General features: G+C 34.2%; 1 protein-coding gene across 1 annotated transcript in view; it reads right to left on the minus strand.

Annotated features, from left to right (window-relative positions):
* The window catches only part of EXOC6B (exocyst complex component 6B), a 517,527-nt gene that overhangs the window by 154,925 nt on the left and 336,157 nt on the right, over window positions 1–26,445 (minus strand). The window contains exon 19 of the mRNA XM_039852508.1: window positions 11,901–12,042. Within this exon, the coding sequence (XP_039708442.1) occupies window positions 11,901–12,042 (142 nt within the window). The remainder of the gene's footprint in view (window positions 1–11,900; window positions 12,043–26,445) is intronic.

The following is a 26,445-nucleotide window of genomic DNA, read 5'->3' on the forward strand; positions in this document are numbered from 1 at the left end:
GACCCATGTCTGAGAAAAACCTTTCTAGAGGGTGCAGGGTCCATCATCCATAGTCAAAGAGAAGTGACATGGCCATTTTGATGGAAGGGAAGCCTTCTTTATGAGTTCTCCATAGCTAAGAAAGGCACATTATAATAGCATAGCATCTACGACGCAAAACCTTGTAGGCGTGGGAAGACAACAGCAAACAAAGTAGGGCTTTTGTAGTAACTATTTCTGATGGAAGGAAGATATTTGCAGTTTGTGCTCTTCCTACACTATTTTAGATCTGAGAAGCCAAGCTCAATCGTGCTTTTAAAAAGAACTGGTAAGGGCCTGGGAAGTGGGAAAGAGAGAAAGCCGTATAATCCATAAGTTTCCAAAGAAGCTTTTGGATAGGTTGACTGTAAGCTAGGGGCCTGAGAAAATGATACCAGACATTTTTCAAACTACAAATTCTCGCTACATTTGAGTTTTAAATCTCATTTCTTGTATACAATTCTACAGTATTCCAAGTCTTACAGAGAAAACAAGAATGATAAAATGACTGAACTGTTGATTACTCTGTGTGTATGTATATATATACACACACTTATATATACGTATACATATATATATATATACGCAATTACCAACTTAATGATTCTCCCTTGCAAATCTGCAAATTTTACTGCAAATATTGAAACACAATGAGAATCAAAAACAAGAATATAGAACAAAATTGAAAAATGGGGTAAACAAATGTTAAAATGAATAAAGAGAGATGTGCTCTAATAAAGACTGGCTACCTAAATCTCTACATATTCCCAGAAGAGAATGAAAATATTATTGTAAAGAAGAGACATAAAATAATTTTCTGATTCCATTAACCAGTCAATCAACCAAAAGACAAAATTCATTAGCCATGGAACATGTCTCATGGAACAAGTTGTCTTCATCATATTAAAGCAATAACAACTAATTATCCTTAGATTTTCACATGTGCAGAGCACTGCAAATTATAGGATACAAGTTTGTTTTTCTGCATACAAGCTTGAAGTCAATCATCAATCTTCTTTAATGTTTCTCAGATGTAAGAAGACAGAAAGGGAAAGCTTGTTTTAAAATTATAATTCAGAAAGATGAGGCTGAGGATAGAAGCTAAGGGATCTGAAATCAATGATACTGAAATACACAAAATGTCTTCAGTAGTCTACCCATAGGCAATTTTCATCTTTAAGCACTATATATACTCTAACAAAAGAGGCATCTGTTATGTTCATATAACCTAGGGAGATCAGGTTTAAAATTTTAATAAGCTCAAACTTCTTCCATTTGTCTCTCTTCAAACCTTAAATCTTTAGATGGCTCTCTTTTTAAGATTTGAAGAGGTATCAAATGTTTATGATACAATCTGAAAAGTGTCCGTTAGATAAAATACACTTTGATTGGAAAGTAAATACCAAACTTTTCACAAGAAAATCTTAGTATGAAATGGTGCCATTTGCTACAATGATATAAGGTTTCCGAGATTTACTTAATTTTACAGAGAGCTAGCTTATCCTCTTTAAATCTATTTCTACCAGTACTCATGCCCTGATAACCAAGTGTCCAAAAGAAATGTATTAATACTCTTTTGTCTCCTCGATTGCTTACCTACTACGTTTTCATCACGGCAACTCTGATTTTACCCACAACTACAATGACATCTCTACAGGATAATATAATCCTTTAGGTCTTGATTAGACGGCTTGACTTTCTTCCTAAACCAATATTATTCAAAAGCAAAAAGTGTAAAGCAGACTCTGAGACAATTCTATCTTAAAGATTATATAGAAAATTAAACTGAGAAGAATTTTTTGACCTATATGAAAATTAATAAAGAAACATCATTTAAAATGAATTTGGGAGGCTAGAAGAAAGAACTCCCACACATGCCACTCAACAACACTACTGACCCCAACCGGAAGAGACTACTCTCCCACAGTAAGTGAAACCAGCAGGAAGAAGAAAAGATTCCTTCTTTCCCAGTGACAGTTCAGCCAATGAAAAGTCATTATCTTCAAACTTTTAGTCTCCTCCAATAGACATTTTGTTTACAACAGCCCCTCTCAAGTCCTTAAAAGAGCTTTCCTCTCTTTTGTTTCCCTGGATTTGCATCTAGTTCACCATTGGACTGCATGTCCTGAATTGCAATTCTTTGTTGTTCCTGAATAAACCCATTTTGCTGGAGAAATATCTGGCCATCTATTTATTTAAAGTCAATACCTTATTCCAATTGTCAATGAATTTACAAGAGCCTCTGATAGCAATCACTCAAAGCCTGCTTTCTGCCTCCATATACTCTGAGTATAAGTCCCCTGGAAAATATGACATCACACTTAACTATAATAAAAACAATGATAAACATATTTAACACTTACCGATTCTTACATTTACGTACATACTAGAATCTATAAAAAATTTCATATGCATTATTTCGTTTAATTTCTATAACAACTCCCCAAAGACATAAAAATATCTACACCATCTTCCCTCCTATGATTAATCTTAAATATCTTGGAACTAAATAGAAATTCAGAAAAATCATCTAGCCCAACATTTTCATTTAATAGATGAGAAGTGCAAAGCACAAAGAGGTTTCAAGAATTCCCAAGACCATATAGCCAGTGGTGCAATTCTGAGGTCATAATACATGTCTCCTGACTTTCAGCCCAGTACTCCTGCTGATGAGGATGATGACAATGACAGAGACAATGAGGATGGCAGCTAACAGTTATTGTAATTACTCACTTAATCACATGTCTATAAGACAGGTACAACTATAACTTCATTTTACAAATAAAGGAACTGAGGTTAAGAGGATGCACAAATTACTAAAATGAAGATCCAGGTTTCAAAGGCCAATCTATCTGTTTCTATCACTCACAATTTTAATTACACACTCTACAGTTGATATATTGAGAACTGTTGGGGGCAAAGATGGCTTTATAATCCATAGAATAGAATATATGAACTAAAGTTGCTAATCATTGACTTATGAGTTGTATATCATCCTAAGAGAGTAATCCTTAGGAGTCCAACTACATCCCAGGTTGTCTTGCTATTCACATCACATGACATCCATCCCAAGCTACTTCCTATTTCTGCCTCATCCTCAGAGCTGAAAGATCTATAAACCGAGTTGCTAATTGAGTAATTTTTATTCATTCAATAACTATTTATTATTTATTAAAGGTCAGGCATTGTGCTAGGTGCTAAGGAGACAGGAATGAACAAAACAGTTATGATCCCTGATCTAACTGATCTCCTGTTTACCTTTTTCTTGGATACTATGAAATCAAGGTATTTAAAATAAGCCCTCCTTTATCCTTGAACTGGTTTGAATAGATTTTTGTTCCTTACAAATAGACATACTTTAATTAAGACAGATTATTAGAGATCAAGCTGACAAACAAAAGACGTTAGAGTAAAAGCTGAATGTTTGGAATTGGGTAGTAGGTAATGGCAGAAACAGGGCATTGAAACTTCCCATCATTTCCCAGGATGGGAAGTCAGCAGTCTATGGAATGTGGCAGCCAAGCTCATAATTAAAGTATTATCTTAAGTCATCTGGGAACAAGTTCCCACTGAGGGTGAAGCTTTGGAGAACTAGGTTGTGCTGCCATTGATCAATTTTTAAAAAAAATTGAATAATATGAGTCATGTGAAAGCTTTTAACAATGCTGGGCAACTTACAATAAAAATGGGGCAAAGTCTCGTCCTTGCTAGAATGTGCAGCTCAAGAATCCAAGAAAACCTAGAGCCCCTGTAAAGCTCTAGTGCAGTAATCCCCCTCTGTCTACAGCTGGATAGCAGAGTGAACTGCAAATCAAGTGTATAAACTGATCTTTCAGGTATGAACTGATACACCAGCTGTCTTCATAATCTCATCATATTTCCTTGATAAATGCAAGGACACTGAGAGAAATGGTGGAACCGTGATCCCTTCTCCAGAATGCTTTCTTTTGTATCTCCCTTGCCAGAGGAGAGTAGCGCTCTGCTCTGCTATGGTCCATCCCTTATTGAATCCTGTCCTGTGACTAGGATCTAAACAACATGGGCTTAAGGGTGTTATGCTCAATAAGAGTAGGGAAGAAAAGAATTATATCCAGAAGGAAATGTAAGAGTTTCCTATGAACCTCAGCAAAAACAAGGAAAACTGTGTGGCTCTGCATTTTGCACTACTTATTCAAGGACGACTAAACATAATCTTGATTGACAAATTAATTACTATAGGGTATCTTGCTTGAGAAGCTTGATTTAATGTACTAGCTAGTAGTTACTTTAACAGTTTGCCTGGTTGGCTGATGCAGATTTGGAGTTAGTGCTGGCTTAGCTGTTATTTAAGAGCCAGAATTCCCTTTGCATAATATAAACTTCAAAGGCTGCAAGAGAAGAATGATAGTATGGATCTGTCACATATGCTTTCCTTATGTTTCTCACCAGGGTCCTGAGGACTCTCTTCTCTTCTCTCCCTCACATCAGGAAGAGATTGGTAAAAGAATGCCTGAAGCCCTAAGAGAGACTCTCGTGGGGAGTGACCAAAGGTGGATTATTAACTTTATGGAACTAGAGAGTCAAGGATAGCTGAGCTCAAGTAATGTAGAAAATCAAAATAAGTGATTATAGTTATCCCAATTGGCAGTTGTTTGGGCCTGGTACTTAAGGTTCAGGGAGATCACTTTATATTCTTTAATTCAGATGCCCCAGTGGCAAAACTGTAAGTAAGCCTATTAAGGTCTGCCTGATTAACATTCGCTAAAATATCTCATACTTGAGTCAAGGAGAGCCTGCTATAACACAAGGGGACTTGCAGCCATTTATTTTAGTGAATATATACAAAGAGATAGAAATGCTCAAATGTTTTAGGAACTACTGGGTTCTGACTCTGAGTTAAAACTAATTTTTTAGGGATGCAGAAAACTACTTGATCTCTCAGTGAGAGGGGGGGCTTGTGAAGGTTAAATAATGACAGTGTTCTACCACTATCATATCATACAGGGCTCAGTACGATCACACATTTACTCTTAGGTTGTTTCCCTAAATCCCGAGTTTAGGCAGATTCTCCACATTGATTTCCTGACCTGTAAAGTCAGGGCTATTATGGCAAGAAAGGTGAAACACAAGGCTTTGGAGCCCTTGTTCCTTTCCAAAACAGGAAACATAGGCCAGAACTCTACCATCGAAGAACTGAGAGAATTTGGCAAGATGCGTCCCGTCACCTTCCTGTTCAGGGACCCAGTTTATTCTGTGCAAAGACTAACGGGTCCTGGGAAATGCTGGATTAAACTAAATGTAAAAGATGCAGTTGCTGCTGCATTTCCTTGCGACCAAATATCCCCTAGATATGGCTTGTTATATTTTTAATATACTAATCTTCTGAATAATTTAGGGATCTGAGCAGATAACTAAAAACCGAAAACACTTAACATTATAAGCCATGTGACAATGGAAGTGGGAAATAAGAAAACACATAAAAGCATATGGATTAAGAAATGTAATTATAATAAATAAAATTTTCATGGCTGTTTACAAATAATTTTATATATATTATCTCATTTGACATCAAAACAATACTGTGAGACAACTATAACAGAAATTAGTACTTCCAATTTATGGATGGACTCAAGGAGGTTAAATGAGTTAAGTCATCCATTCCCTTGGCTTAAATTACCACGTAGAAATATGCCGAAGCTCCCAAATCATCTCTATCATGGATTACTGCAACAGCCTTATAAATGGACTCAGGCTCCTGATAAATTGCAGAGTTCCTTCTAAAAACACAAATCTAAGTCTCTCTCCTATTTAAAATCCATGTTTCCTATTTTATCTCCAGCCTCCAGCATGGTACTTTGTCCAGAGTATGGCCTCTATATATATTTGTTGAATAAACAGATTACTGAATTAATACTGTTGACAAGTGGTTGAGCTGGAATGTGAATCTAGATGCTCTTATTTTGCATATATAAAGAGAAAACTTGGGAAATGACAAATCCAGACATAGACTGAACATCCTCATGCATGAATGATAGAGAGGCCCAAATTCGAGACCTGCTAGTATTTAAAATCCAGCTTCTCTGCCAAGATTTTGTGTTCCAATATCCAAAACTAAATATAAGACAAACAAATGTCTTATAAGACGAAATCCATGCAAAGCAGAAATAACCAGAGGTCATTGTCAATTTTTAAGAGAAAGAAATATTTTTTTCACATCTCCTAAATTCCTAATAACCTCCCCCTTAAAGGTTTGGAAGCTTGTCAGTAGACAGTTGCCCAGCAACATCACTCCTATTAGATAATGCTGCCTCAAGCAGTAGTTACCATTTCTAGTAAACAGTAGAGTTAATTGATTTCTTGCAAAAGCATCAAGCTGAGAATTAGAAAATCATTACTTCTGTATCACACCTTTTGGGACAACCACAGAAGTTCGACAGACAACTACCAAGTAGCAAAACTTAATTTCTCATACTAAATAAAAGGGCATCTCCAAATCTAACCAATTCACAAACTATTGACAAAGGTTTGAGTGGTTTGCAAAAGACCTTCTTAAAGTTGCTAAATATTTATGAACTCCTGTTGCTGCTGCTGCTAATGATGATGATAATGAAAACAACAGGAAAAGCTACTACTTACTGCATATTCAGTGTTTTGTCGAGCCATGAAATAAGCCCTTTCATGCATTACCTTACTTAATTCCAACTCCATCCCTGTAATATTATGTACTATCTTTATTTCTATTTCATAAATGGGGTCAGCTATGAGAGGTTAAATAATATACACATAGTCACACTAAAAGTAAATGGTGATGTGAATCTATTTAGTCGAGCTGACTCTAAAGTCTGTTCTTATTGACTACACTATACCAGCTGAATATCTCAGGCTCATGGTAATGCATAGAATTCGCTATGTATTTGGGATCTAAGGAAGTGGCAGCCCAGGCCTTAGAGTCAAATACTCAAGGTACACTCACATTCTATCATGTCCAGAGTTTGATTTCTTTCAAGACCTATGCAGTTCTTCCAAGGACTCACACAATAGGGAAAATACCTCACGCACACACCACTGGGTAGAAGGATGTAAGCGTTAATTATCTTGTCATTTGGGGCTGCTTTTATACGCCTCTGTATAGTTACTTGAATCTTATGTATCATTTCTTTAAGATTTTTTATAGACCACTGAGCATCTAAAGGGAAAGAAATAAGGGGGATGGTATAGCAAAAGACATAGAATAGAATTCTTTCTTTTAAAGTAAAATAAATGTCCATGGAAAGTTTCTTGACAGACAAATTACTGCCAATCAGAAATGAAACATTAAATTCTAAATCGATGAAACTTAGTGGCTCCACAACATATTAGAAAAAATTTCAGTTAGTAATAAGTTTATTGAAGGCATTGTTATGCCTTACAAATATTAGCTTCAAGCTGATCTTAAGTCTGAAGATTATTACAAATATTAAATGGCTTTTTAGATAAGATACTAGCTCTCTGGAACTCCTTTTGCAAGGTTAACAAATTCTATTATGTTTCCACCTTTTCATTAAATGATCTCTCTACCTCTTAGTATTAACTGAAAGCTGGCTCTCTGCTAAGGATACTAATTCACCTACAGTTCTCTCAAGTAGAAGCTGCTCATTCTTCTATATAAAATGTACTTCAGAATCAGGCAATAAGATGGGCATTTTCCCTACTCATCGGTGCTTCTCCTAGGCCATCACTCCTCCTCTCCGAAACTCATATATTTAGCTTTATTTCCACCCATCTCTCTTTAACTTTCAGCTCTATCAAAAATGCAGTAATGTAGTCATTCCCAATCATTCATCAGACTGTGGTTTAACCAGATATTTGTTGGTTGCCTACTCCAAAGTCCCTTCCTCCCTCTTCTTTATGTCAGAATGAGGTTCTCCTCTTTCATCAAAACTCAGAAAAAATGACTTCAAACTCAACATCAAGAATCAATATTGATTGTAGCCAATCATTATGTTTTCATTTTCCTGGTAAATAATTGGTTAAGACAGAGGCATGTAAAACAATTTTGGCTAACTAGATGCAAAGAATCTGGTGGATGACTTCTTGAAACAATTCTGTGGCTGCTGGATATTATCATGTCTGGATATAATCTCTGGAATTGTACTTATTTCTGAACAATGAGATAATGGTGGTTTTTATTTTCTTTTTGTACCTTTCTGTTTTCCCAAAAAATTTCCACAAAGAGCACGTATTACTTCTATAAAAAAAATAAAATTTAAATATAATCTTGAAAAGAAGTTTACTTTATTCTGCTACTGGTCATGATGGAGTAATAGAGGACTCATATTCCCACTGCATTAAAAACAAACAAACAAACAAACAAAAAACAAACAAACAAAAACGTGGAAAACTGAACAAAGCACCCGAAAGAATGGTTTTAGTTATTAGACAACAGTCAATGCAGGGCTGTGATCCATAAAAGATGGAAAACAAACCAGGTGAGCATGCCTAGAGGCAGGTTCCCAGCTGTGATGCAAAACGGGCAAAGGCAGGGAACCCAAACAAAATATAGGTAGTCTGAGTCGATAAGTCAGAGATTGCAGTCCAGAATGCTGAGACAACTAGTATTTGCAGGGCCAAGTACCAGAGAGGAAAAGGCTACAAAGGAGGGTACTCAGGAAAACGACAGAAGGGTGCCACTCAGTATTTGGCAGAGTTCTAGTCTGCACACATACTGGAAAAAACTACCCAAGTCCAGGGAAAAAACCACCAGAAATGGAGCTTCTTTTAGATCTGAGCATACTTTGTGTTCCCACCAGCCAGAATTGAAAAATCTCCAGATACCTGGGCATGGCGATAGAGAATCCTGCAGAGGGCATTGTTTTAAATTTGGGTTTAAATAAGACCTAGACAAAAGGCTGCTCTGGACCCACTATAAACGTAAAAGCAAGTCTTGAAAGGATTCAACCAATTTAAATAATGGAAATGCAGGTCAAAACAAAACCTGATACTATTTAAAGGAATACAACAAAATACAGTATCGACAACAGAAAATTTTAAATGTCAGATGTCAGCGTTTCTCCACTTGGTTTCTCCATAAGAGCTGGTTTAGGCATCTTCACAGCATGGGGGCCTCAGGGTTGTTGGATTTCTTACACAGCAGTTAAGGAGATGGAGGCTGCATAGCTTTTATGATCTAGCAACAGAAGTCACAAAGGCTACTTTTGCCATATGCTGTTGGTTACGATCAAGTCACAGGCTTGCCAGATTCAAAGAAAGGGGAATTAGATGTCATTTCTTAATAAGGTAGTTTCAAGATTCTAGAAAAAGTTGTGGAAAAGGAGATACTATTGTAGACATCTTTGAACAATGTAGTTACACTGTAGATCTGAGCTGACATCTGGTATCATTTCCCTTCATTTCGAAAAACTGTCTTTTATTTTACATGTGTTGTGATGTTGACCTTCTGGTGACAAATTTTATGAACTTGTTTATTTGCAAATGTTTTTCTTTTACCTTTATTTTTAAAGGAAATTTTTCACAAGATAAAGAGTTTTAGATTGACTGCCCCTCCACCCCCCACACACACACACACACACCCTTCAGTACTTTAAAGCTGTTCTACTGTGTTCTGGTTTTCACTGCAGTGTTTCTGATAGGAAGTTAGCAGTAATTCTTATCATTACTCTTCAATATGTAATATCTTTTTTTTTTTTTTTTGCTGTTTTTAAGATTTTCTCTTTTGTCATTGTTTATTTTTAGCAATCTGACCATAATGTGCCCGGGTATAGCTTTGTGTTTTTCCTGCTAAAGATTTGTTGAGCTTTTTGAGTCAGTAGATTAATACTTTTTATCAAGCCTTGAAAAAATTTCAGCTACAGTCATGCATTATGCCCATCTTTTCCTTTAAATTATTGAGTGTATTTATATTCAGGTTGCTAAAGGACCTGTCTGTTATTTTCAACATTTGTGTTATCCGTCGGGCTGTCTGGTTTTTTTCCTCGTTATGGGTCACATTTTCCTGTTTCTTTTCATGTCAAATTACAGCTTTTTGCTGAGAAATTGTGGATACTGTGTGGTTGGGAGTCTGGAATTTGTGTGTGTGTGTTCCTCCTCAAAGACTGTTAAGTTTTGTTTTAGCAGGGAGTTATTTTATTGGCAGATTTCTCTTATTTCTCTAACTTTCTCTGTTAAGTCTTGTTATTAGGCTTTATTAGGATGGATCAAGATTAGTACTCACTCTAGAGCTTAAGTAGCGCTCTTAAGGCCTGACGTTTTGGGGTCTTATTGAGTGTACTAGATGTTTAGCTGGTCTCTCCACCCTGACTGGTCAGAATTCCAGTGTCTCCTAGCACTCTGTAACCTCTGGCACTCTTATTCAGCTCACAGATCCTCAGTGGCTATTCTCTGCCAAACCTCACGAAGCTTCACCCTGCACATGGCAACTCAGTTTTTGATCAGACTCAAGGACTCTCCAATGCAGATTTCTGGAGCTACTTCTCTAAACAACTCCCTGTTCTTTAGTATCTTGCTGCACAAATCCTAGCTGTCTCACCAGCCTTATATGCTATTCTCTTTTTCTGTGTGGTACAGTGCTTTGTATTTGGGATCTACTTTCCTCTGCTGCTGTTTGGATAGTGCCCCTAGACAGAAAATGAGAGTAAATGACAAACTTACCTAGTGTACCTCTCCTCTCTAAAGGATCGTAGCCTTGTGCTGTCTGTTATCCAATGCTCAAAAAGAGTTGCTTCATACATTTATCCAGTTTTACCACTGTTTATGAAAGAAGAGTGACTTTGATACCTGTTATTCTGTGATGGCTAGAACTGGAAGTCTCAATTAATTAATTCATTAAAAATAGCATAGCCAATAAAACTCCAATTTCTAGCCATCAAAGTCAAACAAGGGAAACCAATAAAAATAAAAATAAAAAGGTGGGGCAGAAGTGCTAGCAGACTCATAGAATTTTTCACTATTTTTATTTTCTTAGAATCAGAAAAAAATTCCAGGAGTCATATAATTTTGGTTTGTTTTCGTTTTTCACTGACAGAACAATGAACATCACGACACTCTTCAATCCTCCCTTCTTCTTTCCTAACCGAAGCCAAATTTTGTGTTTAACTCAAAATGAATGATTCATGATGAATCAACTATGTCAATAATAATGCTTCACTATCTCTTTCCCAGATAATCTAACCTCCCTTAGAGTATTCTGACCAATGAGACATACAGGAAAGTCTGTTAGAGGTCTCTTGAAAATACTGTTATTTTCTTAGTAAAAGGAATAGGTGAGGCTGGACCCTTTTTCCTGTCTTGAATGTGAGTCTCTTTTGATTATAATACAGATGAGAAACAGAAGTCCACACTCTAAGTATGGCAGAGGAGAGGGAACAAAAATGCCTGATTCCTGGATGACATCACTGAGCAACTAAATCAATTCAGTAACTCATTGCCTAAGAGAGAAAAAAAAAAAAACCTAAGTGTTTAAACTACTCTAAGGTTTTCTGTTTCTACCTATAATAGAAGCATTTCTGACTGATAAATGCACACACAATTTGTTCTTTAGACTAAGAAGTGTTTGCAAATAAGATGTAAAAATAGTTGTAAAATATAACATAAAAAGGAGATGTACTCTTTTGAAGTCTTTGGGCTTCTATGGTTTTCTTTGGTGTCTGTTAAATGCACATCTGCCTTATATCGCACCCTAGATTGCAAACTTCCTTGTGGCCAGGGATCTTCTCCGTTCTACATTTGGACATAGGCACATTTAGGTGCTCAAATTCCTTAATGACAGAAGTCCTGCAAGTTAGTTCTGTCATCTAGGTATTCTTTGACTTCATCAGGACCAAAGACCCCATGGACTCAGAAATGTTTTTCACAGAAGTGAGTATGCAGGGAAAACAAACAAGCAAAGGAATGGTTCACTGTCTTACGTTCACATTCTCTGACATCCAAGTTGAACTGCTGTAAAGCTCCCAAGGTGAGCTGCCTTACTTCAGCTTCCAGCAAAAGTTGCATCAAGGATGTGGCTAAATGCTTGCAAGCTGACATACATGCTGTCTGAGCCACCTTTCCCTGAAATACAAGAGTGTAAATCATAACGTTAATGATTTAAAATGAAATTCCAACAAAATAAAATCATTTTTATTTAATTTTTTTAAAAATTAAATTGGGGCAGCACTGGTTAATAAAATTATATACGTTTCAAGTGTACAATTCAATAACACATCATATGTATATTGCATTCTGTTTACCACCCCAAGTCAAATCTCTTTCTGTCTTTAAGGTTTTCTTCTTCAGAATACTCTTGCATTCAAATAATATTGCAACTAATAGCACCTGACGGCAATCATCTTAAATATTAGTTTCATCATGATCGGTCACATAGCTATAACACTAGGTTAAAATTCATACAGCCCAGCTCTTTATTCAAGAAGCACTTTTTTTCAAAATCAACAACAGATAAACAATATTCAAAATCTTAATTCAACCAAGAAGAAATCTTTTCAGAGAAAATTAATTTCAAACAATCACAACCTAAAAAAATACCTGTAAACAATAATTCCTAACTTATCTAGAGACCAGTCTTCACTGCTTTATAATTTAACATATATAAAATGAAAACAGTGAAAAAGATTTCCTGAAAAAAATAAAAGGATGAATTTTGTTTTCTTCGAAAATGAGCACTGAGGTTTATGAACATAAATTCTAAGGTAATTTTTAAAATATTGATATTAAAATTAATATCTTACTATCTTCTCTGGAGTAGTCAAACACTTTATACTGAGTGAATAACACCTTAGTGTCGGGTCTAAGACATACATCATAGAAGATATGTCCACTTTTTTTTCCAGCTATATATCCATTTTATTTTTATTATTTATTTGTTAGTGATTTTTCATCACTATCTATTCTGAAAAACAAGATGACATGGGTCTTAAAAAATCTGAGTTTTCAAATCAGTCAGTTTGTCCTTCTTTTTTGAAATTATGAAATATTTCAGCCAGACAGAAAGATATATAGAATTATATTATGAACACATTTATCCACTAAACATTACAAATGTAATTTGTAATGTGTAACCTCCTTAATCATTTTCCTCCCTCTCTCAACAGGTGACCATTATTGGTGTTGGGAATACCACTTGTATTTTAAAAACACTATTATGATATTTCTCTTTCTCTGATTTATGTCACTTAGTATAATACCCTCTAGGTCCATCCATGTTGTCACAAATGGTAAGATACCATTTTTTTTTTTTATGGCTAAGTAATACTCCAGTCTATATATGTATCACAACTTCTTTATCCAATATGATTTCACTTATATGTGGAATCTAAAGAACAAAATAAACAAACAAAACAGAAACAGACTCATAGAGTACAAACTGATGGTTGCCAGATGGGAGGAGGTGTTCAGGAACTGGGGGAAAAAGGTGACAGGATTAAGAAGTACAAATTGGTAGTTACAAAGTAGTCACAGGGATATAAAATACAGCATAGAAAATATAGAGAATAATATTGTAATAACTATGTATGGTGCCAAGTGGGTACAAATTGGGGGGATCACTTCATACATTATATAAATGTCTAAGCACTATGCTGCATACCTGAAACTAATATAAAATAATATTGAAAGTCAACTATAATTGAAAAAAATTATAAAAAAATTTAAATACTATTATGATAAAGATACATATAACAAGAAATATATTGTATTATTTTATGTATTTTGAAACTTTCTATCATATCACATGCTTTTCATTCTTTTGCAACTTGCTTATTTGGTTCAATATTATGTGAAGCTTTTTTAATGTAATGCGAGTGGAGGTAATTTACACTTTTAATTACTCCACAAAATTCCATTTTAGGAGTATACCAAAATTTATTTGTCCATTCTCCTGTTGTTGAAGATTTAGTCTGTTTCGATTTTATTTTTTTATATTTTTGCTATTACAGAGTGGGTCATAGAGTAATGTAGATCTAGTAAGAATTCATGAAAATTCCATATTCGCACTACAGTGTTCTTTAATATGTTTTTTTCCATATGTTTCACTGGGCCAGGATGTATCTGATCATCATTTATAAAATGGGAGATATCATTGTTTTTTTTACAAAGACACAAACACAATTAAGACAAATGCATAGAAATCTTATAAACTCCTTCAAAGAAATATATCCTGTGAAAGAGAGCTGTCCTTTCATACCAACGTTCTCTTTTGCTTTTGCTTCCTAAGTAATACTCCCTGGCTTACATTTTGGTGTGTCGAATTTTATCTTTCTCTAGTTATTTCACGTGAGTTATTTCATTCTGAAATAGAGAAAGTTCAGACACAGAAATTGATCTAGTAAAGCAAGTAAAAACTACACGGAGAGAACATAAAGCCACCCTATAAATTGCTCCCTTTTTCTGTGTACCTGTTCCTCTGCTTCCTTAACCTTCTAGCCTGACCTCTAGTGTAGACATTTCCTTTATTACGGCTCCTGGTCTCACTTCTGCCTGCCCCATGGAACTTGATTTTTTGGATTGATGAAAACTATAAATCTACATTTCCAAGAAGCTCAATGAACACTAAGCAGGAAACCACACACACACACAATGCACATCTTAATCAAAAACAATGATAAAGGCCCAAGTAGAGTATATTACATAAATGTGTCTCTTACTGATTTCAAATTTATTTCTGTTGTAGATGGCAAACATAGTCAATATAATTTTACCTATTTTAAATTTATTGAGAGTTGTTTTATGGCCCAGAACATGCTCTAGCCTAGTGAATGTTCCATGAGCACTGGGGAAAAAACGCTGCTGTTGGTGGTGAAATGTCCTATGTCACTTAAGTTATTTGCTATTGTTTTGCCAATCTTCTATATCTTTACTGATATTCTGTCTACTTGTTTTATCAGTTAGCGAAAGGAATGTTAAAATAACCAACTATAATTGTGAATCTGTCTATCTTTTCAGCTCTGTCAGTTTTGCAGACACATTTAAGTTGTAATATCTTCTTGATGAATTGGCTGGCCATTTTATCATTATGAAATGTCAATCTTTGTCTCAAGAATATTCCTTCTTTTGAGGTCTACTTTACCTGATAGTAATATAGAAACTCAACTTTTTTTATATAGAAACTCAACTTTCTTTGAATATATCTTATTCTTTCCTATTACTTTTAACCTCTCTGTGTCTTTATAATTTAAAGTGAGTTTCCTATAGGCAGAATATAGTTGGATAATTCTATTTTATCCAGAATAATAAATCTCTGTCATTTATACAGAGCGCTTATATCATATAATTATATTTAATATAATTAGCAATATGGTTAGATTTAAATCTATTACCTGGATCTTAGTTTTTTTGTCCAATCTGCTATTTTTTTCTGTCTTCCTGATTTCTCTTGAAACTGAGTATTTTTTATGATTCTATTTTATCTCTACTTTTGCTATATTACCTATATATTACTAGCTATATCTCATTTTATACATTTAGTGGTTGCACTAGACTTTACACTATGCATTAACCTATCAGTCTATCTTCAAACAATATTATATAATTTCCATTTAAGAAGAATATCCTCCCATTCACCCATTCCATGTGTTTCTTCTTTTTCATATATTTTACTTCTTAACTTTATGTGTCAACTTGACTGGGCCATGGGATGACCAGATAGGTGGTTAAACATTATTTCTAAGTATAACTGTGAGATCTTTACCAAAAGAGACTGGCATATGAGTAAAGCAGAGGTTCACCCCAGTAAGGATGGGCATCATCCAATTCATGAGCGGCAGGAAGAGAACATAAGGTGGAGGAAGGCTGAAATCATCCTATGACTGCATGAGCTGGGACAACAATCTTCTCCTGTCCTTGGTGGTCCTGGTTCTCAAGCTTTCAGATTCAGATTGAAATCCATACCATCAGCTCTCTGGCTCTCATGCCCTTGAACCACACCACTGGCTTTCCTGGGTTTCCAGCTAGCAGATGGCAGATTGAGGGACTTCCTAGCCTTCATAATTGAGTGAGCCAGTACCTATTGTTAAATCAATCAATCAATCAATCAATCAATATCTATCTATCTAGTAAGTATCTATCTAATCTGTCTATCTATCTATCTATCATCTATCTATCTATCCATCCATCCATCATCTATATTCTATTAGTTCTGTCTCTCTGGAGAACCCTAATACAGACTAATGAGCTATATCTCCTTGTTTTATAAATTTAGTGATTGTTCTTACAGTATGCATCTTTAACTTATTACAGTCCACCCTTTAAATAATATTATACTATTATATATATATATAAATAGTATCCTTCCACTCACTCCTTCCATGTGATTGTTTTCATATATTTTATTTCTTCATAAGTTATAAATATAAGTATCGTCATTATTTTTGTTTTCAAAATTCCATTATCTATTTAATATATTTTAAAAAGATAAAAATCTTTTATATTTCCAACACTTTTCATCTGTGGTGCTCTTCAGTCCTCTGTGTACATCTGTTTCCGTCTTGTATTACTTCTACCCCAAAAACTTGCTTTAACATTTCTTGAAATTCATGTTTTTTGGCAACAAAATTTTCTCAGCTTTTGATTGTCTGAAAAGTCTTTATTTTACCTTCACTGTTTGCTAGGTATAAGATTCCATGGTGACAGTTGTTTGTTGTTCCTATAGTATATTCGACATGTTGTTTCTCCTGGCCTGCACATTTTTTTGATTAAAAAAAAAAGTATTTAGTCGTTTCATCACTGTTTCTCTGTATGTAATGTGTATTTTGTTCCCTCTGGTTGCTCCTAACATTTTCTTCCAGCAACTTGATTATGATGTGCATTGGTGTGTGTGTGTGTGTGTGCGTGTGTGTATGTGGTGACCTGCTTGGTGTTCATCAAGGTTCTTGGAAATGCAAGTTTATAGTTTTCATCAAATTTAAAATGGTTTCAATCATTATTTCTTCAAATACTTTTCCTTTTCCTTCTTCTTTCTTGGAAAGCCAGTCAGACATATGTGACACTGCTTGATATTGACCCAGATATAATTGATGCTCTCCAAAATTTTCTCCCTGTTGTTTTTTATTTCTATACTTAAGTTTGGATAGTTTTCATTGCTCAGTATTTTAAATTTCCCAACCTCTTCTAAAGCTGCTGATTTTTGCTACTAATCCAATACAGTATATATTTTTTATTTGATTTTTTTGTCTTTAAAAGTTCCATTTGACTCATTTTTATAACCTCTATCTCTCTCCTTATATTTATATTTACCTTTAAAACTTGAACCTATTGAGCGTGTGTGTGTGTGTGTGTGTGTGTGTGTGTGTGTGTGTGTATGAGCAGTTTTAAAGCATTCATCTGCCAATTCTGTCACCTCTGTCATTTGTGCAACTTTTTCTATGGACTGATTCTTTTCCTTGCAATGGCTCATACTGTCCTGTTTCTTGCGACATCTAGTAAATTTTTATTGAACACTAGATGTTGTGAATTTTAGGTTGTTGAGTGTCTCTATTTTGTTGAATTTCTTTAAAGAGTATTAACTTTTGTTATGGCAAACAATTCAGTTTCTTTTAAAATTTCGAGGTTTGTTGATATGCACTTTTATGTAGAGATCAGAATCATTAGGCCTAATAGAAATCTAACTGTAGACCCACTACTAACCACTCTCCTGGTGGCTCTACTAAATGCTTCAAGAGTTCAGTGGAGTCTTTCCCTTCTTATAGGTTGAAATTTTAACATCCTCCTTCCTTGTGTGAGTTTTGGCAATTGTGATCAGCTTCTCCACACTGGCAGTTGTTTTTTGCCTGACCTCATGGATTTTTCCTACACATGAACAGTTTAGTATTCAGCCAAAGCTTCAAAGGGATACCAATGCAGATTTGGGTGCTATTCCTCAAGAACATCTCAACACTGCTTCCTTACAAATACTGACAACCTCTTCCCCAAACTCCAATCTTTGTCTTCCTAACTCAACACTACTACCATGCTGTGCTTAGGTTACCTTGGGTACCCTACTTGTACCACAGTTTGCAAAGTACCTGAAGGCAGATTGCTAGGGCTATGTTTCATTTGTTTACCTTCTTTCAGATATCACAGCCCTGTACTGCCTGCTGTCCAATACCTGAAAACAGTTATTTCACTTATTTTGTCTGGTATTCCAAATGTTTATGGTCAAGAATAAATCTAGTACCAATTATTGCAACATGGCCAGCAGAGAGCATCTCATCTTTATTTTTGAAAGATATTTTTTGCTGGGTACTGAATTATATATTGACAGTTTCTTTCACTTTTGGAATTTTAAAAGTCATTCTATTGTCCTCTGGCCTCCATTGTTTCTATGAGAAGGCAGCCATCATTCTTATTATTTTTCCTTTGAATGTGTTTTTGTTCTATAGCTGTTTTAAGATTTTTCTTTATATTTAATATTCACATACCTAAGTATATATATTTTTGTATTTCTCCTGCATGGGTTTGCTGAACTTCCAGACTCTGTGGATTGGTGCATTTCCACAGATATGGAAAATTCTCAGGCATTATTTCTTTAAGTAGTGCTTCTGTACCATTCTCATTCTTTCCTCTCCTGAGATTCCAAGTACACGCATGTTACATTTTTCACCTGTGCTTCATCTCTCTTTTATGCTCCATTCCATTTTTAAAATTAAAAATAAAATTTTTCTTTTTTGTCTCGATTTGTGTTCATGTTTAGGTGTTTTCTATAGCCTTATCTTTGAGTTCACTAATCTTGACTTCTGCTTAAAACTTCACTTAAGGAGCTTTTCATTACAGATTCTGCATTTTGCTATTCTAGAATAAACATCTGATTCTTAATATCTATTTAAATAATTCATCTTTTTTTCCATATTTTGTCCATTCTTTCTTGTCTTCTTTAACACATTAATCATAGTTATTTTAAAATCTTTGTTTTCTAGCATAAATATCTGGATTATCTAATGAGCTACTTCTATGACTATTTTAACTTTTGATTATGTCAGTTTTTCTGCTTATTAGCATATTGAGAAACTTTGTTTTATATGCTATACATTGCAGATAAGCTACTATAGAGGCTCTTGATTATCTTATATTCCTCAATAGAGTTTTGAGTTTTGTTAAGGTAGGCAGTTAAATTATTAGTGGACTACCTGATTTTGTTGGGTTTGTTTGTAAAGTTATAGTGGGTCCATTTTAGTTTTGTTACTCTTAGGACCTTGTCCTTAACCCTTGCAAATGGCTTTACTGATATTTAAACTGAAAAGCCACATTACTCATCAGGTCTCTCTATGTATCCAATTCTCAATGTCTCTGGCTGTGCAACTTCTGGAGTATTTACTCATATTCCAGCAGCTGTCTTCTAAAGCCCCAGAGTGTGCCCTATTTATATTCAGCTTAGAAATTAGCCAAGGACTGAAGGGGAATTTTATAAAAACATTTTGGGGGGCTCTTTCTCTCTTTCTTTCTTTTTTGATATCCTGTTCCTCTAAAACCTATTCTTATTGACATCCCAAGCACTGATCCCTTCCTCTTTTTGACAATACTCAGATTTTTATTTTGTCCAGTTTTTATATTGTTTATACTTCAGGAGAGTCTGATACTATGGCATCACAACTAGAACCCTAAAAGAATCTTTTTACCTGACTAATTTATGTTGAACCAGAAATAAACTATAATAACCTCCTAAAGAATTTCTTCCTGGTCAATAATTTTATATGTCTTACTCTTCCAATATCAGCTTGGCAAGTAGTTCTGCATTATAAAGAAAATACATACATATATATTTTTTTGAGCCCAAAATTATAGTAAAGGATAAAGGGTAGCCAATTAATCAGTACATTACAAAATAATAATAATATCACTGGCAAATACATTAATTTGTATCGTTCTACTGCCATAGACTAAAAAAGTATCAGAAAACAAAGGAAAAAGTATAAAGGTAAACAGAAATTACAGGTATGTGATTTAATGAAAACCAACCTGAACATATAAACATTAAATACAATTCCTTAGACCATCAACTTTAACCTTTGTCTCAGTTTCATCATCTACAAGTTAGATTGATATAATGGTTAAATAAAAATAATTCCTATGTAGCACTTAGAGAAGTACCTGGCTTATATTAAGTACTTAATAAATGTCTTATTAGTATAATTTGTATCCTTATTACCTGCATATGGAAAACTCTTTAAAAAACACTTGGTATATTTACTTAAAATATATTTTATGAGTGCATAATATTTTACTAACCATTTGTACCTTTCATAGTCATACGATTTTCTTCTTTTAAACCAAAAAATTTTGTCATGCAAAAAAATGGAAAGTGTACTTCCTGTTCTGAAGCAAATCAAGGATAACATGCAATTAAGTGCTAAATTGAGCAGAATAAACTGTAAGTGCTATATGATTTTAGAAGAAAAGGTTATGAGGCCAAAACATTCAAGGAAGGCTTCACAAAAATGGTAGGACTTGATGGGTGACCTTCATTACATCCCGACAAAAACATCGTGGAAATAATTTGGCTTACAATTTGAAGTAAGGTAATATAGAATAATCTACAAATAACAACAATCACTACTACACAAACTTCCATAGAAAAGTCCTCATAATGAGAAATAACTCTTCCTTTCTCTTTCTTCAGCTCCTGTTCAGGTTAAAGGTCAACTTCATCAAGTCATCTCATTAACACAGAAATGTCTTTGAAGGTATTCAGTCTTTGCCATGCTTGACATTTCACCAGATTACAACCAAGATGCCAAAGAATCAGATTCAAATATTAATGAGCAAAAGGTCATGATGAGGTAATCTCCAAAGTTCTATTAGTTCCTGTTTTTGACCCTATCCAATTCTCTCTTCCTTTTTCCAGGCCTCTCATACTATACACATTTACAGTCACTGGCTTAGTTTCAAGATATAACCTCTAAACTGTAATTCTACTTGAAGTGCATTTTAAGTGGAGGCCTCCCAGATGCTGGATCCCCAATCCAAGGGTGATAGAGGTATAAAGTTGAAATTAAAAAAAAAAAAAAAAAAAAAAAAGAGGGAATCAGCTAAAAACTACATTCAATTTTGATATTTACTACTACAACAAAAAGAAAAATAGAAAAATTAAAAAAGAAATCCTCTCTTATCCTCTCTTTCAAACTTTCCAATAAGCTATTTAATAATGTGACAAAGCAGAGCATATTAAAATATTAACCAAAGCTTCCAGGAAAACCTCTATAATCTCAATTGTTTATTCAAGACCTTTACAAACCTCATAAAAAAATTAAGTGGGCTTGGAAAAAACACACCACAGCCATAGGAGAGAGTTTACAAAACACAATGGTACAGACGCCTGACTGTCTGCCAGCTAGTGGCTTTTAACTTCCACATACAACATATTACTCAGTTCCTAACTGGTCAATACCCTAACTAAGAGCATTTCTCCTCCCAAACACCTCATTAGCCTGAGTTTCTTTTTTGCTTTTTTGAGCTAACGTATCCTGTAGGTGCTTTGGTTCATTATTTTTTGCCAATAACAAATGCTTCATTTCAGAATATTTAAAACCTGAGGTTTCTCTAATAGAAATCACTTAAGATCTTTTTTACAAGAATTTAATTAGCTCTCTAATTAATCTCACTATGGGAGAACAGTGCATGTGAAGTGGTAGTGAAAACAAGATAGGACTAGAGTAAAAGTGAAACGGAAAAGAGTGAGGACATTGGCTCATATTGACATAGGTTCAAATGCTGTCTCTATTACTTATGTGACCTTCAGGAAAGTTGTTTAACCTTGGTTAGACTTAGCTTCCTCATCAGTAAAATGAAGTCAATGTCAGCAACCTTGCATAGATTGGATGCAATAAATGAGAGAATATAATAAAGAGCCCTGTACAGTGTCTGGTACATAGTAAGGGCTCGATGATTGGTAAGTACTTTATGACACAATGTTCCTGTCTTCTTGAGGAATACTGCCTATACCTCGAGGAAAAATTTTAATGAAAACTTAGTTAGGTCCTAGGCAGAATTAAATATTTCAAATTTCTTAAAAGGTGGTTATAAAAAAAAATACAACATACAAATTTTAATGTGAGCTGAACCCAATCAACTTTCATACACCTAGAAATCTACTTTGAGATAATCATGTTACAGGAAATAGAACATTAATATGAATATTTCACTCAGTCTCAGTTTGGAAGAAAAAATGCTTTTAAACCATCTAGATCCCAAGGAAACGTGCTGCCATCCCTGTCTCTTTCTCTTTTGAATGCCCTACAGGAGCTGTAAAAGAGGAAACTTTTCATCATAGTGTATCTGTGTGAAAGCACCAAAATGTGTTAACAATTAGAGGAGAGGAAACCTGAAAGACTGCCTTGTTAATTGAGGAACTTGCTATCAAAGAACTCATTAAAAGGTAATGAAACCAAATGGCTATTAAAACAAATAACCAGTGAATAAAGGTTGTCTGGCTAACAGTTCCTCAGTACAGCTTTTTGCAAACAACCCCAATAGTAAAGACCCAGAGAAAGATGAAAAGCCACAATAATGCTAAAACCAAGATGGACGAAACTAGAGATGAAATTACCCTAATTAGAAGGCAGAGCTAAATTAAGAAAAACCTTCTGGGAATTCAGAAAGTGGGACATCAAACATTCTTGAAAAGTCTTCTACCATCTATCTTCTGTTCTCAGAGACTCTGGGCATTGCATAATAGAGAAGAAGGGAGCTCTTCCTCTCTATACTTTGCTACTCCTAACCATTAAGTTAGAATACAGTTCTCCCTTTTTCCTAGTGACTCTCTGACCTACTCTCTGCCACCTAGCTTCCTCCTTATCTAAAGAGAACCTGCAAATCTTAGAGAGATGGCATAAAGTGTGGTTGAAAGGAAACTGGTGAAATGTAGTGTAATCTCAAAGGTATAGTCCCTTGAGGAAGGTAAGAAAAAGAACCGAAGGACCTCTGTAACAAGACATGCTAGAAAATGACCGTTTAACTGCATTATACAAGTTCAGAACATTTTCAGAAAACCAGACATGGCTGAAAGGAAGAAGATGCCACCTTCACTGAAAAATATATTCGCAGAATATGTTAGTTGCCTACTCATTATCCACACTCTCTTCTACTTTAACAAAATAATCCTTGGCTATATAAACAGAATATTTACATTTCTTAGCTTCTTGTCATATATGGAAGGCAAATGATTTAAAAGTAGGAAAGTCTGCAAGAAGCCCTTTTGCCTGGTCTTTCCTTCTTTCTGCTGTCTAAATATGTATATGATGGCTAGAATTCTAGCAGCTGCCTTGGAATCTTGAGGAATAGGTCAAAAAAATGACAAAGACCTCAGCCCTGACATTCCTGAGGCCTCTAAGGTAATATCATTTCTAGAGTTGTTATTATGTGAGGAAATATACCCTCAGAAATTCAAGTTACTGAAGTTGGTTAGCTATCATTATTGATAATGGACAACCACATGAAAGCCAATAGAATCAGGAAGTCAGATGGAAGATGTGCACATCATTAACCATATAAGTAGTCTGGATATACAATAAAATTCCCATAAAATGGGAGAGAAAGGAATAAAAGACTATCTATCAATCTTGTTTTTTGAGAAGTATACAGTCTGTATAGATCCTTCATGTCTGAGGTCAAGTAAGGAGAGGAGTAAAATACCAACGCATGACCCAAATAAAAATACTGCAAAACAAAGGAAAATGTACAGCATCTCTGATAATTTTATGTGTCAATTTGACTGGGTCATGGGGTTCCCAGATATTTAGTCATATATTATACTGGGTGTGTCTGTGAGAGTATTTTTGGATGAGATTAACATTTAAATTGGTAAAGTGAGTAAAGCAGATTCCCCTTCCTAAGGTAGGTAGGCCCTGCCAAATTAGTTGAAGGGCTCACTAGAACAAAAAGGCTGACATTTCTGTAAATAAGAAGGAACTCTTCTTCACAGAAACTAATATAAAATAATATTGAATGTCAACTGTAATTGAAAAGAAAATAAATATTTTTTTTTTTAAAAAAGAACTTCTCCTGCCTAACTAAACTGCCTTGAGCCAGACATCAGTCTTTTCCAGTCTTCAGACTTGAAATTGGCTCTTGAACTGAAATTGGCTCTTACTGGTCTTGAGCTTTCAGACTGGACTTACACCAACTTCCTCGGTCTCCAGCTTGTGACTACAAATCTTGGGACTCCTGAGCCTTCATAATTATATGAGCCAATTCCTATTACGTGTACACAGACACACACACACACATACACACACACACACACACACACACACACACACACACACACAACATCGCTATTTATTGGTTCTGTTTTTCTGGAAAATCCTGACTAATACAGCATCCAAAAGACTCAGAGGATTATCAAGCCTCAGAAAATTGTATATTAATGGGTCGAAAGGAAATTTTAAAGAAACTCTTTGGTATCACCTTCTAGAGTATAAAATAAACTATTCTCAGTAAAAGAGAGGCATAAAACAACAAGGAGAAAATAGTTGAGGTGAAATGATAGCATGAAAAATAAAAAACAACAGGAAATATAAAGGGAATGTGGTTATAAAAAAACCAAACATATAGTAACTAAATTAAAATCCACATAAGAGGGAATAAGTGCAGGATTTAAGCTATGAAAAATTACCCAAGTTATATAAAAAACAAGCATGGATATTTTCTCAGAACTAAGGACACCAGTATGAAACTGAAAATTATGATAAAGTGATTAGTTTGAATAGGTAAGATAAAGCTCAACTGATGTTTGCAAAGGGGAGCCAAGAAAAAAAATAAGACACCAAGAATAATCAATGTATCAGAGAAAAAACTTCCAAAAAGTACAAATATTCATGCAGAAAAATCAGGTTAATAACCAAATAACAAAATCAGATTTTTCTGCTGCAATGCTAAAACTAGATGACAGTTGAATAACAAGTACTGAATACTGAAAGAAAAAAAAAGTGACAATTTTTTAAACATCGAGCTAAAAGGTGAGAAGAAAATATTTAGTATATAAGGAAGGCCTCATAAAATATGAAACGAATATCTTCACATAAAGATATACATTGTAAGCCATGGTCTAAAGCATGGAAATTCATTAAAAGTGAGATAAGCTTAATAATTCTTTTAAATTAAATATAGATATCAGTATTTACTGTTGAAAAAAGACATATACCATAAAAAATAATACTGTAATAATAATACTTATGATCTAAAACACTGGAATACATTTAAAAATATAGGAGAGGGAGAATAAAAGTGTGTGATAAACTACTTACATTAAATATGTCACAAATAAAATTTTGATGCTTAATTCCGAGAATTATAAATTGAAGAACATTTTTTTTTAAATGAGAGGACTTATATTCCAAACTGTGAGGATGTACAAAGCTAAAAAATATGACATATGCATCAAAACAAAGGGAACAAAAGAAACTTAAAAAGGGAAAAAATATGAAACAAAAAAACAGTTACAAGTCAATAGCACAATAACTGAGTATTGTTTAAATCACCCTATTAAAAGATAAAGGCAAGACTAAAAACTGGTGAAACTGACTAATAAATAATAGGCAAAACCATATAAGAAGAAACAAATATAAAGGAAGAGGTAATAACATATTAATTAACAGATAAGTTCAAATTCAAGAAAAAAATTATTAAATAAGAGCCATTTCCTGTCAATGTTCTAAATAAAGATCTGGCTGCCACAAGCTCTAATACAACATATAATATTACATCAAAATACATAAAGGAAAAAATTACAGAAAAGGGAATACCAAAAAACAGAACAAAATAATAGTAAGAGATTTTAACAGAATACACTGAGACTTTGACAGATCAAGCAGGAAAAATTATGGTAAGTGAGGATAAAATAATAATGCAATAATATGAATTTAAAAGATATATTTTGAACTTTGTACATTATTATTATCAGGAAATACATCTTCTTATCAGTAAATGGGGTAATAACCAATAAAATCCTGAAGGACCTCTCACATTAGTGCTTGGACAAGTGGATCTCCATATAGCTAAACATAACCTTAACTGTTCTGTCATTCTATTATACAAAAGAAAATATGTAAATGGGTCATATAGCTAAACAAAGAAAAAAAAAGTTAATTATAAATCTAATTATAAATATAAAACATAGGAGAAAAAAATTCTAAAACTTGGAGTAGATTATTTCTTAGATAAAACACAGTGAAAAGGCAAGGACTCAGCCTACGCATGTGTGTGCGCACACACACGCGCACACATACACACACACACATACACACACAGCTGAAATAAAAACTGGTATCCAGAATACATTAAATAATATAAAACTTCATAATAAGAAAAATAACCCAATTGAATATATGGGGAAAAGATTTAAACAGGCACTTGACAAAAGAAGATATATGAACAGCCAATGAGCATGTAAGTCTCAGCATCATTAGGTTTTGAAGAAATGATGAACATAACCCAAAAAGAAATGCCAGCACATACTCATTAGAATGACTAAAATTAACCAAAAAAAAA

The sequence above is a fragment of the Pteropus medius genome, unplaced genomic scaffold (assembly GCF_902729225.1).
Source record: "Pteropus medius unplaced genomic scaffold, Ma_sr-lr_union100, whole genome shotgun sequence".
Classification (NCBI taxonomy): domain Eukaryota; kingdom Metazoa; phylum Chordata; class Mammalia; order Chiroptera; family Pteropodidae; genus Pteropus; species Pteropus medius.